At 36.8% G+C, this 18,454-nt stretch overlaps 1 protein-coding gene across 1 annotated transcript in view; it reads right to left on the reverse strand.

Moving 5' to 3' along the window:
- The window catches only part of ITGA2B (integrin subunit alpha 2b), a 54,739-nt gene that overhangs the window by 16,816 nt on the left and 19,469 nt on the right, over positions 1–18,454 (reverse strand). Inside the window, exons 11-25 of the mRNA XM_014076425.2 lie at positions 17,738–17,949; positions 15,973–16,155; positions 14,979–15,024; positions 11,113–11,205; positions 10,773–10,828; positions 9,358–9,509; positions 8,216–8,341; positions 7,251–7,318; positions 5,792–5,939; positions 4,839–4,922; positions 4,289–4,368; positions 3,205–3,285; positions 2,966–3,071; positions 2,688–2,840; positions 1,617–1,727 (exon numbers count right to left, since the gene is read on the reverse strand). Of these exons, the coding sequence (XP_013931900.2) occupies positions 1,617–1,727; positions 2,688–2,840; positions 2,966–3,071; positions 3,205–3,285; positions 4,289–4,368; positions 4,839–4,922; positions 5,792–5,939; positions 7,251–7,318; positions 8,216–8,341; positions 9,358–9,509; positions 10,773–10,828; positions 11,113–11,205; positions 14,979–15,024; positions 15,973–16,155; positions 17,738–17,949 (1,699 nt within the window). The remainder of the gene's footprint in view (positions 1–1,616; positions 1,728–2,687; positions 2,841–2,965; positions 3,072–3,204; positions 3,286–4,288; positions 4,369–4,838; positions 4,923–5,791; positions 5,940–7,250; positions 7,319–8,215; positions 8,342–9,357; positions 9,510–10,772; positions 10,829–11,112; positions 11,206–14,978; positions 15,025–15,972; positions 16,156–17,737; positions 17,950–18,454) is intronic.

Consider the following 18,454-nt stretch of genomic DNA (forward strand, 5'->3'; position numbering starts at 1 on the left):
ATTCAAGGTGTTAATTATGGTCTTTAAGGTGCTCCATGGCTTAGGCCCAGGGTACTTGCGAGACCACCTACTGCCACTGGTAGCCTCCCACCGTCCAGTACGATCCCACAGAGTTGGCCTCCTCAGAGTGCCGTCGGCCAGACAGTGTCGGCTGGCGATCCCCAGGGGGAGAGCCTTCTCTGTGGGAGTGCCTTCCCTTTGGAATGAGCTGCCCCTGGAACTTTGCACACAGCTCGACCAAGGACCTCCAGTCCTTCCGGTGCACCCTAAAAAGTTGGCTTTTTCAGCAAGCCCGCCTGGCCTGAATAGAATAAATTAAATTATTAATTTTAATTGTTAATTTGAATTTAATCCTAAATTTGATTTAAATTGTCAATTGAAGGTTATTGGATTTCCTATTTAATCTTCTTTACCTTTTTTTATATGTGTTTTTGTGTTGTACGCCGTCCTGAGTCCTTTGGGAGAAGGGCGGCATATAAGTCCAGTAAAGTAAAGTAAGTATTTGGTATTTGGTATTTATTAGTATTTATAGGCCGCCCTTTTCCCTGAGGGGACTCAGGGCGGCTTACATAAAATGGGGAAGGAGGGTGCAGACAATAGACACAAGTAAAGTAAAGTAACTGCAAACTTGCAATTCTAATCTTCTCTGAATAATACAACAGCTGGGGAAGAAAATTATGAATCAGGAAAATCAGGACACTAAAAGATGATTCTAAATCAGGAAAACTGGGACATTGGAAACTCCATGGAGGACAGAAGAGAGAAAAATTATTACAGATGTTGAATCCAGACATGTTTTGTTTCATATAGAAACATGACAGCATAGAGGAGAAGGTGTTATGGTGAGAAATAATTCAGAGGTGGCATTCAGCAGGTTCTGACCAGTTCTGTAGAGATGGTAGTGGAAATTTTGAGTAGTTCAGAAAACCAATAAATACCACCTCTGACTGGCCCGACCCCATCTATTCTCTGCCTTCCAAGTCCCAGCTGATCGGGAGGAAATGGAGATTTTACAGTGTCCTGCCATGCCTACCAAGCCATGCCGTGCTCATCAAGCCATGTCCACAGAACAAGTAGTAAAAGAATTTGAATCCTACCACTGACATAATTACACTAGTAAACTGAACACTCCCTTTGGTAGCAGAAGTGTGACTGAACAGCTACCATGAAGTAATATTTTGAATTTCAGTGGTAACAATTTCTTCCTTGTGGAGAAGTAGATGGGAGAAGTAGATGTGGATTAGAGATGGGATAGCTTTTGCACCACAGAACCTGCAAGTTCATTTAAGTAACCGAGGAGAGCTGGAAAGCCTTTCAGTTTCCAAGTCTTTTTAAGAACAAACAAGTTCCCACGCTAATATTGCACATTGAAATAGTATGCAGTTATGCGTAATATTTGTTGAACTGTAATATATAGAATACTTATGTCATTTACTTTCAGCTCAACACTGCAAGATATATAACTCTCAAGTTTACAGATTAGGCCAGCAAGTATGAAGAGCAAAGAAATGGGCTCAGGCCCAGTGTCAAATGCTTTTGGATTACCTTATGAAATTTAAACAACAAAGAACCCTGGGACAGTCTCTAAGCATCCCCTGCCCCCTGCAAAGACTCACCACTTCAATAGGTGCCTTAAATGTTGAAAAGCTGACATCACGCCTCTCACGCCAATGCCATGAAGGGACAATCAGATTGCTGGGGGCAATTGTGGGTTCCAGGACTTTTAGCTATGATGAAAAAGAGACACTCAATTATGATTTACTTCTCTCTCCTTGCTTCTTTATTGCATGTCTGTTTTTATGATAAACAAAATATTAAGGACTTTCTCAATGGACAGATAATAATGTTTATTATTAAGGAGAAAAATTCTTTGTGGTACAGTGCTCTTCCATGCTGAACTTGAAAATTTGAATTTGAAAATATGTTATAATAGAAAAATAGTTAGCTTTCCTTACTAATGGTTTGTTCAATGTACTGTACATACAATATGCTAAACCATAATCTATTGTATACCACAATGATTGGGTTGACACAGTGCATTCAATCAAAATCCAATGTGTCCCATTATACTTAGTTCAGGGTAAAAAGTGATACTATAATGGATAATTTTGATACAAATTTTAGTCAGCTGTTTCAGATAATTAGTGGTCCTACGTAAGGAAGCATAATACCTTATCTTCCCTGAGTAGTTTTAATACCATACATAAAATATATTTTAGAAATCTATCCAAAATTAAAGCAAATCAAGCGAAGATATAATATGACCATCATAGCCCCGGAGTTTTCCCTTTTCTTTATTCTCTGATTCAAATTCTGGTTGCATACACGTATGCAATCGTCTGGAACTTTTGAAGTCAAAATTTGCAGACTGTCAAGGGAAGAGCCATTTGTACATTCTGAATGTTGGTAATTTCTCCAGAACCTCTCAGTTTCTTCCAATCAGATTGCGGCATAAAAAATTCCTGATAGCAAGCAGATTATGCCACTGGTCAGTCCCATTAAATTACACATACTCTGACTAATCCACTCTTCTCTTGATGGGCTCTTGATGAAGATGTCTTTTCATTATCAACTTCTTGAATCCTTAACCTGAATATGCCATGGATTAATTCATGAATCCAAATGAAATGTTCTAGCATTATGTAATAAGGCTTTCTGTTTCCTGCTGCTCCTCCAGATAGTCCTACCTTTAGAGGGTTGGTCTCATTTGTAGATAAACAGGTGATGTTGCCTTCTGTGCTCACTCTTGTGATATAAAGCAAGAAGCCTTTCCAGAAGTGACTGGGGAAATATACAAGCAGATCAACTCCAGATACTGTGCTAGGGCCTGCATTCTGCAACTGGAGAATGGTGGTGGGAGGTAGGCAGACATGGAGAAAGAGAAAAAAAGAGATCTATAATAGGGAAAAATATCAATGTTGGGCTAAAACATCCATATTTCCAATTCGTGTATCTTTCTTGATACCTGATATGTATGCTCTATTTTTGGTCCATAGTCATCAATTTCATTGCTTTTGTTCTTAAAGGCCTCAGGAGTCCATTGGAGCACAGTGGCAGCTGGTATAGAGATTCTAGGAACAAAGAGCACAAAATACAAGAATTAAAATGTATCCCTCTTATCAGCCCAACAGATTAAAAAAAAATCTGCACTCACAAAATATAATATTCTAATGGAAGAGGTTGAGCAAAATGGCTTATACTCACCCAAAAAGCTCTATCTGTGCATCAACCTTGAGTGGCACCTGCAACCGTTCTATATTGCTGTTGGGGTTCTGGCTATTCTTACTGCAGAAGAAATTGGAGGTTATGATGATGTCAAAAAGGTTCTCACCTTTGAGGCATCCCCAAGATTTCTTTACAGTATTGGAACATTCAAATCAACTTGAATAAGGGATGGAAAAGTGTTGTGATAGGAAAGAAAATGGGGGGGGGGTTGTTTGAGTGAGCAATGGGAGAACAATTGGAAACATAGAAGGATTCAAGATGTAGACCAGTTTCACTAAACAAACAAGACATTGAAAAAGGGGCATTAAAAACACTAACACATGTACACATATTCCCCTCCCTCCGGTTGAATACTAATAAATATAGTACAATGATATTGCAAAACAGGCTCCCAAAAATTTCAAACTACTAATTTTATTTGCAGATTATTAACCTGTCATCTATCTATTATATTAATTAACAGGAAGAACAATAACTGCAATCTTTAAGATTCCTCTTCCCACGAGGGTTCATGGGTGTCCAAAAGCAATCTTGGGCCATTCCTAAATGCTCCCATTCAAATCTATGCCAACGAACCAATTTTGGCAGAAAAATCAGTATTTTGTCAACATAAAAAAGAAAAGTACCTACCATTCAGCAGCTATCTTGAGGGAGGAGTATCAGTATTTAGATAGGGAGGATAATGTTTGTGTATATGGATTTATGTATTTTCAATGCACTTTTTTTCAATGTCTTGTTTGTTTTGTGTATTATTTTGTTTGTTTGTTTCTGTAATTTTTTTTGGAGTTTTGTATTTTAACTTTTTTTAAATAAAATGAAAATAGATTAAAAAAAAGATATGGGGCAGTTTCTCTGCCTTTTGTTTGGAGAGTGCTAAAGGATGCTGGTATAATAGTAGTTCCAGTCTAGCGCCACCAAACCTGCCAGGATTACAATTTTTATGGAAATGTGTTGGATGATAATGACTTGGAATCCAGAAGTTGTAGTTCATTTGGGAAGCTCCAGATTAAAAGGCAGAAATTAGTTTCAATGAATAAGCCACTGAAACATGGCTGAGTGTTACCTCTTGAGTTGTAGCACAAAGACAATGCTACTATTAGCATCTTCTAACTGGCTGACACTTAGTTCCAAATCCAGTTTGATCTGTAAATAATAAGGGCAGGAAGAAAGGTGAGAATGACCATATTAAAATCAAGGTGTAGAGGAGCCCTTAAGACAAATAGGTTAAGAAAAAAAAACACTGGTTTGCTTTGTGCTACGATTTCTCTATAACTTACCTATGTTCCAGTAGATGCTAGACTATGGATTTATTTGTGGTGTAATATCAATCAGATAAGTCTGCCTATTTATGTGTTAATCAAAAGATATTAGTAACACCTCTGTTCTGTTTATATGAAAATAAATAAATAAAAGAGTCATGCATTGGTGGAAAAAGAATTGGTTTTGTTTAAACCCCACTCAGTTCTATTTTCCAAGTTAAAGGAAATGTAGTATAATTTTGTGTATTACATGGAGAAAAACATTTTTCATTCCTTTCTAGATTTTGGTACTTTTTCAAACTTCAGAGCAAACAAGAAGAGAAAACAAGTCCATTTCAGAAATTAATCCCCTACCTCTGTGTGGGATTTCATTGGGTTGCCCACTTCACAGGACACCAATTGGGTTTCATTCTCCTTGCGGAAATTACAGATCAGTTTCTGCAGGCAAAAGGGATGGAGTGTGTTCAAGTATACTTAACCTTGGAAGACTGAATTAACACGATGACAAAATGAATGGAAGGATTTTCATACTATTGTTACTCAACTGAAAAGGTTGTTTCTAGGACATCAGAACCCCTTTTGAAGCAAAACTAAATTTGTTATATATGGTAGATTTTCTCACCTATTTTAGCACAAAACAAGTAAAAATCAAAGAAAGATTGTTAAATCTCAGATTATAATACATCTATGTTGGCTTTCCCACTACAAAAGAATCCTAGATGGCTTTGAATTAGGACACAATAGCAGTGTAACTGAAAGAGATTTGCAGAGTGTGGTTATACCTACAATCTAGAGCCTGAGCATTGTTATAAGGCACAGTTCTTTAGTATGAAGCAATTGATTTTAGACTCTCTCAACCAAATATACTGCATATAATTTAAAATATTCAAATTTATTGTTATTTATTTATATTTTCTATTTCTTAACCATACATCTCCTTCAGAGAGGGGGGATTATTATTATTTGGTAAATCTGAGCTTTCAGCCAACTCAGGCTTGATCTGTGATCACAACATGCAAAAAAATATAAATATTTTTAGGAAATAATGTTTAAAACACACTTTTAAGAATGGAATAAACAAGAAGGTGAAAACATTTGTTTTTCTTGGCTCAATTCCATAAGAGACATAAAAGACTACAAGATTGTATTTTTGGTCAACATTTAGTCACAGTGACAAAACCTTTTATCCGTGGTGGGTAAATTGGCCTTCAGATATTCCTGAACTACAGTTCATAGGAACTTTAGCCAAAATGCTGAATAGTTACTGATACTGGAAGTTAAAATTCAACCATTGTATCTGACCTCACCTGTGCACTGCTGTTAGCTCTTTGGAAGTAAGCCCCAAATGGCAGTTCCACCAGTAACTCAGTTTCATAGGCTCCTTCGCCAGCATTAGTTGCTGTAATCTGGATGAGAACCACATTCTCAGCCCCAATAAGAAGGAAAGCTTCATTCCTGAGACATAATGACATAGAAAGGAAAGAGTAATAAATAATGGCTGCATTATTCTTTTGCATCAGGAATTAGAATATTGCAATTGGGAGGACAAAATTGTTGATTGAGGTTTGACTATGCAGCAAGGTCAACTGGAAGACTGAGTGGAAGTTGAAACATTTTGCTGGATTAGAAATGACATATTTCTCCTTCCCACTCATTGATATCTGACTGACTTTCTTTATTCATTTAAGAAAATGAATGGCATATGATTCTTGAACTGTCTGAAGGAAAAGGAACATATAAAATTCAGCAACATTTTTTGTATGTCCACTTTGTCTAAAGATCTGGCTGTCTCATCCAGATTGTTAAGAGTTACATGGATACTGATGAACATATACAGATGTCCTTAGAAATATTTGGTAAATCTGAGCTTCCAGCCAACTCAATCATCAGAACATATTTTTCTTGCAATGTCTTAACCGTATTAATTGAAACTATAGTATCATATTCATTGACAAATTTCTGGTATTGCACAAAATTTGAGGGCACCTTAATGTTATGGTCATTATACTTCTTTTGGAGTAATGTTATACAATATAATTACAGATTGGGAAAATGTTTTTTTAAAGATACTCATAATGTACTTGGAATTTAGTAAAAATCTGGGGGTTTTGTGCACTAGGAATAGCAAAAAGGAATTAGCAGAAGGAAAAATACTATATTTGTGGTCTCATAATACTTATAAAATGGAAAAATACTATAACCCCAGATATCATGAATTGGATTCCACTGATGTATGATTTAGTAATTCTTAAGAAAATTATATATTCTGTCAAATGGAAATTGGACAAGTTTGATGAACATGAAAGCTTGGTGCCTCCTTTTAAAGACCTCAGATGAACTTGGAATATATTTGTAATTACAACTATGATTTCTTGTTTCCATGTTTTCTTTTGTTGTGATTTCATTTTCATTGCTTGGAATGAATTGTTCATTTAATATTATATATACTTATTTAAAAATGGACCAATAAAATTATTTTTAAGTATCATAATATAATTTAGTGATGGTGATCTTTGTCCTTCTCATGAATTATAGGACATCTTTGTAATTTGGTGATATGTTTTATTTTTGGAGATGTATGGAAATCCTACAAAAGATGGCTGTCCAGAATTGTTTTCTGTAAAATTGGCAGCCATGTAAATATGTTTAATAAAATAATTAATAAAAGACATAGAAAAATTACAAACATTGTCAGCATATTACTATGCTTTTTTTCTCATCCCCTGAGCAGTTGTGGCCAACCCTGTCTAAACTATTTGTGCTTACGTGTGAGCAGAGAGTTTGAGATCTGGAATGCAGATGTTGTCTTCTCCACAATCTAGAATGATGCGGGTCTGTGAATAAGAGGAAATCTAAACAGCTATCACTGAACAAATAGCAAATACGATTTGGAAGAGAACATGGACTGCTACATACACAATCCATGCTATTCCATGTGATTCCTAGCTAAGGGATACATAAGAAAACCCCTTCTATATAGAGATATGAAGATACCAGATATGAAGTAGAAAATATTTGAGCAAGCAGAATCTCTCACTGTCCAGTTAACATACATAACACTGCAATTACCCATCTCTTAAATAAGATAATTTCATGATAAATAAGTAAATGAAGCCAGACAAAAACTAGATCTAATTTAGGTTAATCTCCTTTTCAATTGAATTAACCTTATATTTATGTTTACAATTAATATAACTAGGTCCCCTCTATTCAATCATTTCCCCCATTCTTTCACATAAAAATATCATTTGGTGGCAACTTTTGGAGGGGTTCTGGAAGTTGCATTTAAATCCACCAGGTCTCTCAGCCTGCAAACCTTCTATGTACAAAACCTATTTCTTTTCCACATGACATACATAATCTCTAATTAAAAGCTAGACTCCAAGACCAGAAAGGACTGTTCCAACCTCTCTATAAACAGGAACTTATATTGGTAATAACAGCAACAAAAGTCTCATGGCACCTTAAGACACAACAGTGTATTATTGTCTGTGGCCTACAATTTGTGATGTGTGGAATGTACTTCTGAAGAGGAATATTCTAACTATTCAGCTTGTTCTTGGGCATGCATAGGCTATGTTTACCAAAGCCACTTCTTTGGAAACATTTATTTTAGAGGTAAACCCTATGCTCAAAGCATTCAGACAAGGAAACAAACAAGCAACTTCATAAGCAGAAAGTGGTAGTTCCTAGTGCACTTTGCTTTGAGCTGAAGAAGAAAGAAGTCTCACCTGTTCCTGGACCATCAATTGGCCAGACAGAATAGGTTGCAGAATTCCAGCTCTGGAGAAGAATGTCAAACTGAAGTTGAGGCTCACAACAATGGCACTCAGCTTGTCTTTGAAATCAGCTTGATCCTGGGAAGGGGCGTATGTAAAAAACAGTTTACAGACCCCATGGGGTAAGTTTTTTTGGGTGGCTTCCAGGTGTGTGGGACTACAACTCCATCACCTCCACCTGGTAAATTTGGAGGTGTAATCTGACAAATCTGGAGGACATCCAATTGGAAAATGTGTGTTCAAATTACATCTTTCTGGAAGGTTTATAACTCTAACAAAGAAATGGGGAACTTTTGATTTTCTAGAAGTCACAAATTCTCATCTCTGCAAAGAAAAATTTCTAGAGGCACAAAAGAGTTAACTAGTATTTGTCAAACTGAAAGACACAAAAGTCCTGCCAAAACAAAAAGGCGGCAACTTTAGTATCCATAACACTGTTTCTCATCTCTATAATTCCTACGAGCAAAGTCTGATTAGGAAACACACTCCCAATCTCAAGTTTCCTCCCAGGCTCAGCATCACAATGGAATAGTTGACCTCTGCATTATAGTAGGCTAACACAATAGCCATAATGAAATTATTTTTGATTTATGCAGTGAAAAATATGCAAGAGCTTTGCCAAAAGCAAAGATACCAATAATATTTCTTAGGAAAAAAAGAATAGAAACTGTCAATTTTTTACTGAACTATGACTGTTAAAATCCTTCGCTATTAGTCATGGTTGCTGGCTGTGGCTTCTGGGATTTGTAGATTGTTCACATCTGGAAGTTGCTCTTCTTTTCTGAAGATGTTGGGAGATTGATGTAACAATAGCATAAAGAATTTTATTCCAAGACAGGAAAGTCCCACAAATGTGCCAAAATTTCCAAGATAGGACTTTAAAACAACAAATTAAAAGTTTGAATATAAGAAGGTAGCCTTGGTACTTCCCAAATTATAGAAGAGAAAATGTACTCAGCCTTCTTTATTTCTCTGCAAATCTTGGGCTGCAACAATCAAAGCTGAACATAATTTCCATTGCTCAAGCCTTCCCCACTATCCCAAACACATGCACACAGAAACAAAGACACACTTTTTATGCCGGAGATACTTACCCGTAAATAAGCCGTAACATTCTTACAAGTCAGGGGAATTCTTTTGGACAACTTCAGTTGGAATAACTGGCTTGGTTGGTTGGTTTGCTGCAATAAAACCCGCCTCCCAAATTTCTGCTTCATATGGTCCAGCTGTAGCTCTGCATTTAGCTCTAGCAGACACAAGGAAACAGGCAGAAAACAACATGAGTGTGATGAAGATTAACAGGCAAATCACAATATACAGTATACATATTGATAACTAGAATACCAAACTACTGTCTTTTGTTGTACAAGACAAGGCTTTTGTCTCAAACATCTGCAGTGTTCTTACAGTCCATATTTATTTTGTTCATTATGTATTCAGAAGATTAACAGAAAGACTGTACACCCACATAGCGATTTAAGACCACCCTCTAACTTGAGTACCATCCAGAAGTGTTATCTGACAACAATACTGTGCTGCTAAGGATTAATGGGAATTGATCCAGGATTCTATGGGGCATTAGATTAAGATCCTTCCCCCATTTACTACAAATACCAATGCCAAAATAGAATCAGTAGTTTTCACTTCTAAATAAACAAATGTGGAAAGGTTGATGGGTGGGTGGATGGAAAACACAATTTAATAACTCACTTCCTAATTTCAGCTGCTTTCTCTTTAATTTCATTTCTGGTACAGCTGAGTTAAGAAACAGATATCCTGGTTCTTTTCTTTCTGAACTGCTAAGCATGCTGATAGGTTAATAAATAACCATGTTTTCATGCATATATTAAAAATTAAATTCCAGAATTGCTATGGTCATAGAAAAACTGTGGGTACAAAAAGTATCCTTTGTCAATCAGGCAAATACACACATTTGTTGTCTCAAGAGAACTAATTCTTAATTTTCTAGAAATATTGCTTGAGGGACTACTGAATCTAGTTAATCCTGTTTCATCAGAGACTCTGCGAAATAAGAAAAATTGTATTGTCTGCAATACTATTTCTACAGTAGTGTTTCTCAATCTTGGCAACTTTAAGATGTGTGGGCTTCAACTCCTATAAATCCCCAATCACCCTGGCTGGCTGGGGAATTCTGGGAATTGACATCCACATACCTTAAAGTTGCTAAGCTTTAGAAATAATGCTGTGGGGTATTGCTTCCAAGTTTCTGAAAAATCTTTCACCTTGGAGAACCCTCAAACCTCAGGATTTGTATTGTCTGGATTTTTACCTCATTCCTCTTGTTATCTATGTACATCAGGGATGTCAAACTCACATCGTCATGGCATCATCACATGATGTATTGTGACTCCCCCCCCCTTCGCTAAGCCGGGCATGGCCATGGCCAGTGTGTGACACATCCGGCCCAGGGCTGCAAGTTTAACACCCCTGATGTACATGATTACGACCACAATGGTCTCTGTTCCTAAATTACTGATTCAATACTCACCAATTTCTGATGGAATGTTCTTTCCCAACATCCCTACACACATCTGGATGTTGAAGCTGCATTGATGAGGAAAAAGACTATGAGGTTCATTTCACAGATCAAACGAGCATACCCAACTGCCAAATAACTAACCATAGAATCTGCTTTTCTGAATCTCACCCAACTGCCAAATAACTAACCATAGAATCTGCTTTTCTGAATCTCACCTGTACAATTACAAGTCTTATTCTACGTTTAAATAAATTACTTATTTCATGAACTTATTTGAGGGTGAAGTGTCTTGTGCATATATAGAGTGGGAATCAGACCTGAACATGGATATCTTTCCCATTATGCTTACCAGCTGGCCTGTGCTCCTGGACATGTTTTCATCTCTGAATCAAGAACTTCAGGTATGGAAAGGTGGGCTTTGAGTCTAATCATTGGCTGAGCTCTAAGAAAGACAAACATGTCATTGTTATAGATGCATAGGCAGCTAGGATAAATGGGGACTAAAAGATCTGTGGGAATATCAGAAATCCTCTTACTCATCATTGGTGGATAAGACAAAGGACTTTTCCAGAGATGAAATGTTTTCATCTCTGAATCAAGAACATCAGGTATGAAAAGGTGGGCTTTGAGTCTAATCATTGGCTGAACTCTAAGAAAGACAAACATGTCATTGTTATAGGTGCATATGCAGCTAGGATAAATGGTGACTAAAGGATCTGTGGGACTATCAGAAATCCTCTTACTCATCATTGGTGGATGAGACAAAGGACTTTTCCAAAATTTCTAGTCATGGACATATCCTGATGGATGGATAAAATTTATCTACAATAAAATTTTCTATCTTTAACTAGCTAATTCAACAGTATCCATGTGCTGGGCCAGCCTTCTCCAATTTCATGTCCTTCTATAGTGTTTTTCTACAGCAATGGGAGCAATAGATCAACCCTTTATAAGACACTGCATTAAAGAAAGAAGTTCTGGAGTCAAGCACAGCATCGCATCACTCAGACCTTCCTCTAAGTGGAGATATTTTGATAGCAGATTCTCTTTCCTTTCCCCCTGTGCTTGGGTGCAGATCAACTTTTCCCAGCCAAGGGGCTTTTGTGTGAGTGAAGAGAAGAACTGTAGAATTCCCACCATATCTGAAAGCCTTCCGGTTGGGGAATATCAGCATATGGTTTTGTGAAGTTATATGCAAAACTATAATGCAGTATAATAGATTTGGGTGGCCTCTAATTAATTTTAAATCTTAGAGTTAAGGTCATTTTTCATCTACCCAAGTATAGGGAATAGGTTTTATAGACTTGATTTTAGTCAAAAAAAGAAATTTCCGGGGAAGGAGCGCTGATGTCGCGACGGCACGACGTGTGATCTTGGTACTCCGAGATCACAGTCAAATTTCTGCTGGACGGTCTATTTGAACCTAAACCGTCCCGCAGAGACGGTGACTGAGAAGGGCACCTCCTGCTGATCTCAGGGACATCGCAAAGTCTCTGAAAAATCCAGGAATAGTCCTTTTTTTCTGGCGACAGAAAAGCAGCTAATGAAGCTGCTGAGGTTGGAACAGCTCCGGAACGGGAAGAAAGCAGAAAGAGAAAGTGTGTCGAATTGGTGAAGAAATTTTATTATTAGAGGAAGGGACTACCCAAGAAAAAAATTAAATTAAGTTAAGATTGAAGACAGAAGACTGTAGGTGGCGAGATTGATCTGCATTGAACTTAGTGTGTTATCCAGTTTCTTTCTTTCTTTCTTTCTTTCTTTCTTTCTTTCTTTCTTTCTTTCTTTCTTTCTTTCTTTCTTTCTTTCTTTCTTTTTTTGGAACTTTTGCAGGGGCTCCCTATTTTTTAAACTGAATGGATTAATTCTTTCTTCTTCTTTTTTCACTTTTGCTTATACCTATGGATTAAAATTCTCCTTTTTTTATAATGCTTGATTTGATTGATTGGATTGTTTTTGATCTCCATTTAAGGTTTTTTTTCCTTTCTTACGCTTGGAATATAAAGAAGATAATAAGAAGGATTATAAAGAGGATTGTAACAACAAGAGGAAAAGCAGTTACGCTGCCACTTAGAGGCTGGAGGCTGGATACATTGTTTTTTCTTCTTTCTCTTTGATCACTTGAAATTCAAGGTTCTTTCAGTTTGTTTACTGACAGTGATAGTAGAAAGAGCACAAGTTGTTTATACAGGTGCCTTTTGGAAGTTCTATCACTAGCTATTGGAGGGAAGACAACATTTTGACTTGAAAGATAATAAATGAACCTGTTTGAAGTTTATTAAAATAGCCTTGAACCCTATAGTGGCAGTGTCTGCAAAATTGAAAGAATGCCTCAGCAGGAAAAAAGAAACTGTAACATTGCAAATGATTATGCTTGAAATTCAAGATCTATTAGTTGTTTCAGAGAGAATTGAAAAGAGATTGGAAAATATGGAATACAAAACAGAAAGATCTGATGGAGAAACTGAGGATGTTTACCAAATGAAGAAAGTGGAGGACAGAGTTCAAAAGATGGAAGAAAAAATGAGCAAAGAGATAAGAAAACTGTGGATACTGACAACAAAGTGAATGTGGTTGGTAATAGCAAGAGTGGAATATGGAAAGGGGAGATAGATGGATTGGAACTCTACCCCAGACTTCAAAGCACAGAAGAAGGAAAGAGAAAAATTGACAGAGATAAGGAGAGAAATCTTGACAGAAGCACTAGAGATAACCAAAGATAAGCTGATGGAAAGAACAGATGTTGGGTTTCAAGCTTTTATGAGATATGAAAGGAATAATATGTTGTCAAGAGAAGTTTATACAAGATTTATTAAGAAAGTAACTAGAATATAAATGCTACAAAGGTATAAGACCATACTATTACTCGAAAGATACAGGTTGATGCAATGAAAATGTATAATAAAAAATTAAGCTAAATTTAGTTTACTAGTAGTATGTATAAAATGAAGCAAAAATAGCTATAATTAAATAATGATTAATAATGATAACAATACATATTCATATATTAGTTTGATAATATGAAATTTTATATAAACAATACATGGAGATTATGAGAGGAGGTTTAAAAGTTTTATCTGGAATATGTTATAAAGATGTAGTGTGATTGGATGATTTTAGGATGATTTAATGGAATATTATCATATAATCCTATTCTAGATTTTGAATATTATATATAAAAGGATGTAAAAACTATTATAGTCAAATTAAGGTTGAGATATAATAATTGTGATATACATGAATATAGGTGAATTTAAAATATGTGATTTGATATAAGAAGCAGGTAGTGACTATGGAAGAGATGCATGGAAATACTGTAAACAACTGACACACTTTCTACAATTTGTAATGGAAGATTTTTTTTTAATGTTTGTTTGTCCCTGTTCAAAAACAAATTAAAATTGGTTCAAAAAAATATTTCCGTTTTGGGCACAAGATGGAAAAAATGCTAAGACATTTTGCAAGACATTCAGGTGATAGATCACTATTGCTTAGAACTATTCGTTTGCTCAATGAGCTTTCTTTCCACAATCACTAAACTTGTCAAAGTGAAAACTCAACAATTCTATTTGTGAAGCAAAAACAACAAACACCATAGCTCTATACGTTTTGGCTAGGAAACTACTCTATTTATAATTTAACTTAAGAATTTCCTATGGCAAAATTCTAGCTTATTCATAATTACAACAAGCCCCCACCCCAAAATCAATAGGATATGACAAAATCTTATATTGTAAACAGTTCTATATTTTTAAATTTGGCAAAACAATCAATATAAAATAAGACTTTTGGCACCCTTTTGCCTTTTCAATGGTTCCTTGAATTCTTTTTCTTGCTGCACAATTTCATATTCATGTATAAATTCACAGGCTTGCGTTAAGTAAAAATAAAAAATAAAAAAGAGGATGTGATTATCATTCACTTCCTTTCCATCCATAAGAGAAAAAAAGCATATAATAAAACATATCAAAATGAGGAGACTACCATTTTCCAGACATTTTCTAATCCCCACACTAAACCAATTTGTACAAATTATTTGCAACCCTTTCAGCAAGTGTCCAGTATGTTTCCCTAAAGAGTGGGGGTTCCCTAAAGAGAACATATGATGGTTCTTGGAAAAGAAAGATGATGCCACAAATTTCAGAAGAAAAAAAAAACACTGGCAGGTAACTGCACTTCAAACTATGAGATGCAAAGGTCTTGGCCATATTCACTTACCTGTAGACAGCTACCTTGTTGGCTCTGAAAGCACCAACTAGCACATCTGAGTGTGAAGAGAAGGATAAAACACAGGGGCGATTAAGGATGCAGCATTCCACCAATCATCATTCTAAGGCACCAGTGCTACCCATCCCACTGAAAAGAATAGCAGTCAATCTAAGCTTTCCTTGTAAAAAGCACAGGATTTTTCACATATTCGTAACTTTGACTAATTAAAACATCTTTTTCAATCTACCTGTGGCCTAAATTAGTTTGTCCCTAACTAAGTTCTCCTACGTTGGTCTGTTTTATAGTTTCTAGCCAACAAGACCAAAGATCATGCTAGTTTGGAATTATGGAAGTCATTCCCCTTATTGTGATTGTTGTGCTGATATACAAACTATTACACATATTGTGCAAGACTGCCCATGGCATGCATTCCATGGTTCTTTAGAAGATCTACATGAAACAATACCACGGGTGATCTCTTGGACATTCATCTACGAGGCCACTGCCATATACCCCATGGAAGTTTTATATATATATCTATGTGGGTGGGGTATATATTGTATGTTTACTTCTCATGTTTTAATCATATGTTAAACAACAACAACAACAATGGAAGTCATCAATGGAAGTCATCATGCACTTAAAAGGGCCATGCTAGAGGAAAGCTGGTTGAGATCACAACAAAACTCTTGGGAAATTGCTCTACTTTGGTTCAACTAGCAATAGCACTTAGATTTATATACCACTTCACAATGCTTTACATAATGCCCTCTCTCAGCTGTTTTCAGTGTCAGCATATTGCCCACACAAGCTAAGTCCTCATTTTACTGACCTTGGAAGGATGGAAGGTTGAGTCAACCTTGAGCCTGGTGAGATTCAAACTGCCAAACTACTGGCAATCAGCAGTTCAGCAGAAGTAGCCTGCAGCATTCTAACTACTGTGCCACCATGGCTCTTATAGATCATTAGGCTAAGCATATGACATAATAAAATATTGTATTACCAGGATAGCCATTAAAATCAATGTCAGAGGCTCCACGGATGGCGAAGCCAAAACCAGCAGACTCAGAAAAAGGACTCTTGAGGATTTGGCTTGGAGATGCGCTCAGTCCTTCACTGTGCCCACGATAGATGTAAACCTGGCCACCTCCATCTTGGCCCGCAAAGGGTGCTCCTATGGCTATGTCTGTTTAAACAAAATATAATAGCAAATATTTTCCATGAGGAAACACAAGGTGAAAATGCCAAAAGAAAAGGAGGGTGAGAAGAAGCATTGCGAGGGGTATTTCCAAATGCTGAATTAAACTGCTGTCCTTCAATCTTTAGCAAAAACTTACTCTAGCATGAAACTGGCTACTCCCATTGCCAACCCCTATCCTGCCCATTACCTCTGGTCTGACTGATTGCCAAATGGTGTTGTGTTGTTAATGCACATCCAAAACTTTTTGTGCCCTTTTTATACATATCTTTTGGTCATAGCCCAAGTTAAAAAAAGGGAAACCAATAGCAGATTGATGTCACAAAGGTAGCCTAATCTTATTTTTACTCAGGATTTTCCTTTCCTTTTCTTTTCTTTTCTCTTTGTTTATTTTCAATGAAGGCAATTAATACTGATTTTCAGATTCCTCAATGTTCTCAGGAAGCAAAGATGAGCAAGAGGTTGGTCCATTAGCTTTGCACTAAGCCAGCAAAGACTATCAAGTTAAAGCATTTACAGAACAGCCAAATGAGTAACTGATGGCATTGCACAATTCTGATATTTCACTAGTACATCCAATGTGTCTAACTCTTTAGGGAGATATAGCAGAATAGCAGCAGATGGACTGGGCAGAGATCAGAACACCTCTGATCTGAACACAGAGTCCCAAGGGAGTGGGCGGCATACAAATGTCAATACATTCTAATTCAAATTCTGATCTTACCCACTAGTTGAGTTTACTTCAGAAGTGGCAAAGCTTAGCAGGTTTTACACATTTGTAGCTGTCATTGGACAGTCTAATTTAAGGAGAAACATTATTTTAATCCCAGCACAGTGAATGATGCCCTAAGTCTACCTCACACAAGGGCTAGGGACTAGATCAGTGTTTCCCAACCTTGTCAACTTGAAGATGTCTGGACTTCAACTCCCAGAATTCCCCAGCCAGCATTCAAAAAACCACCACCACCACCACCACCGCATAACCAGGATAGGATTTTGCATTTGTATTATTTTTAACAATAATGTTAAACATTTAAAATGAATGTTTGTGCCATGGGCAGGTGCAGATGGGTGATGACAAGACCAACTTCAAGCATTAGGAAGATTGAAGATTAAACTGAGGGCTCTTTGAGTATCCTCCAAATTTAGGTTCCAAGAGGATACTAATAGTGTGGTGAAAAGGTACTGCAGATGACTAAGGTTATTTTCAGGTGGATCTTTTAAAAAGATTTCAGCATTGACCGCAAATTCACCGTAATGAAGAATGCAGCTTATTTATAACCTCATTACCATCTAAACTATTCTAAGATCATTGACCAATGTTTGTTTGTTTGTTTGTCTGTTTATGTATACAATTTATAGGCTGCCCAACTTACCTCAAGGTAACTCTGGGCACTATTTAAATATTTAAAACTAGGCTAAAAAGAATCATCCATAGACATCTAGGTTCAGACACAATGAATCTTAGATCGTGTGGTCTCTCTTTCAACAGTAGGAGATAGTTGAGCAGAGATACAACAGAGATTTTTCAGATTGCTTTCCTCCCTATTTTTCATCAATGCCAGCTTACCAATGTAGCCATCCTGATCTATATCACCCAAAGGAGCAATAGCCATGCCGAAACGGCCATAGATATCTGTGCCAGTCAACTTCTGCCAAGGAGTTGTGTAAGGGTTTGGGCTCCTCCACTGTAGGTATAAGTAAACTCTTCCCACTTCATAGAGTTTCCCATCTGAGCGGCGCTCCATGAAAAGAGGGGCACCCACTAAAATGTCATCTTTCCTGAGACACAGAAAAACAATCTGTAAGAGGTTATACACGGCACAGTCTCCATTTCAGCCAAAGCAAATACAAATATCACCTGCCTAACACTGAGGCCTTAAGTTACAGTAGATTTGCAAAAGTCTAACTATGAGCTTTTCAAGAGGCGTCTGCTAGCCATGATAGGAACCAGCATACTGGTTCAGGTAGGCCTTATGGTTTCTCCGGCAGGACTTTCTACATACTCTTTCAGATTACATCATAGTTCCTTCCACCACCACCTCTGAGAGATCATTTGACTTTCTTCCAAAAAGGAAATAAACAATATGCAGCAGCATTGTTATGTGTCAGATTCACAGACCCCACATACCACTGAAATGTACCTAAGAAGTGTAGTGCTTCTTACTGGAAGCTGCATCTAGATAAAGGAGACTAAGAGAACCAGACCAAGAATAAATATATGCTTCGGAGTTGTAAGGAAAACTGCAAGGAGACTGTTACTTCTCCAGGAATGACTGTTTTGCTG

The sequence above is a fragment of the Thamnophis sirtalis genome, unplaced genomic scaffold (assembly GCF_051295495.1).
Source record: "Thamnophis sirtalis isolate CommonGarterSnake01/CBP01778 unplaced genomic scaffold, rThaSir2_p1.2 scaffold_4, whole genome shotgun sequence".
Classification (NCBI taxonomy): Eukaryota; Metazoa; Chordata; class Lepidosauria; order Squamata; family Natricidae; genus Thamnophis; species Thamnophis sirtalis.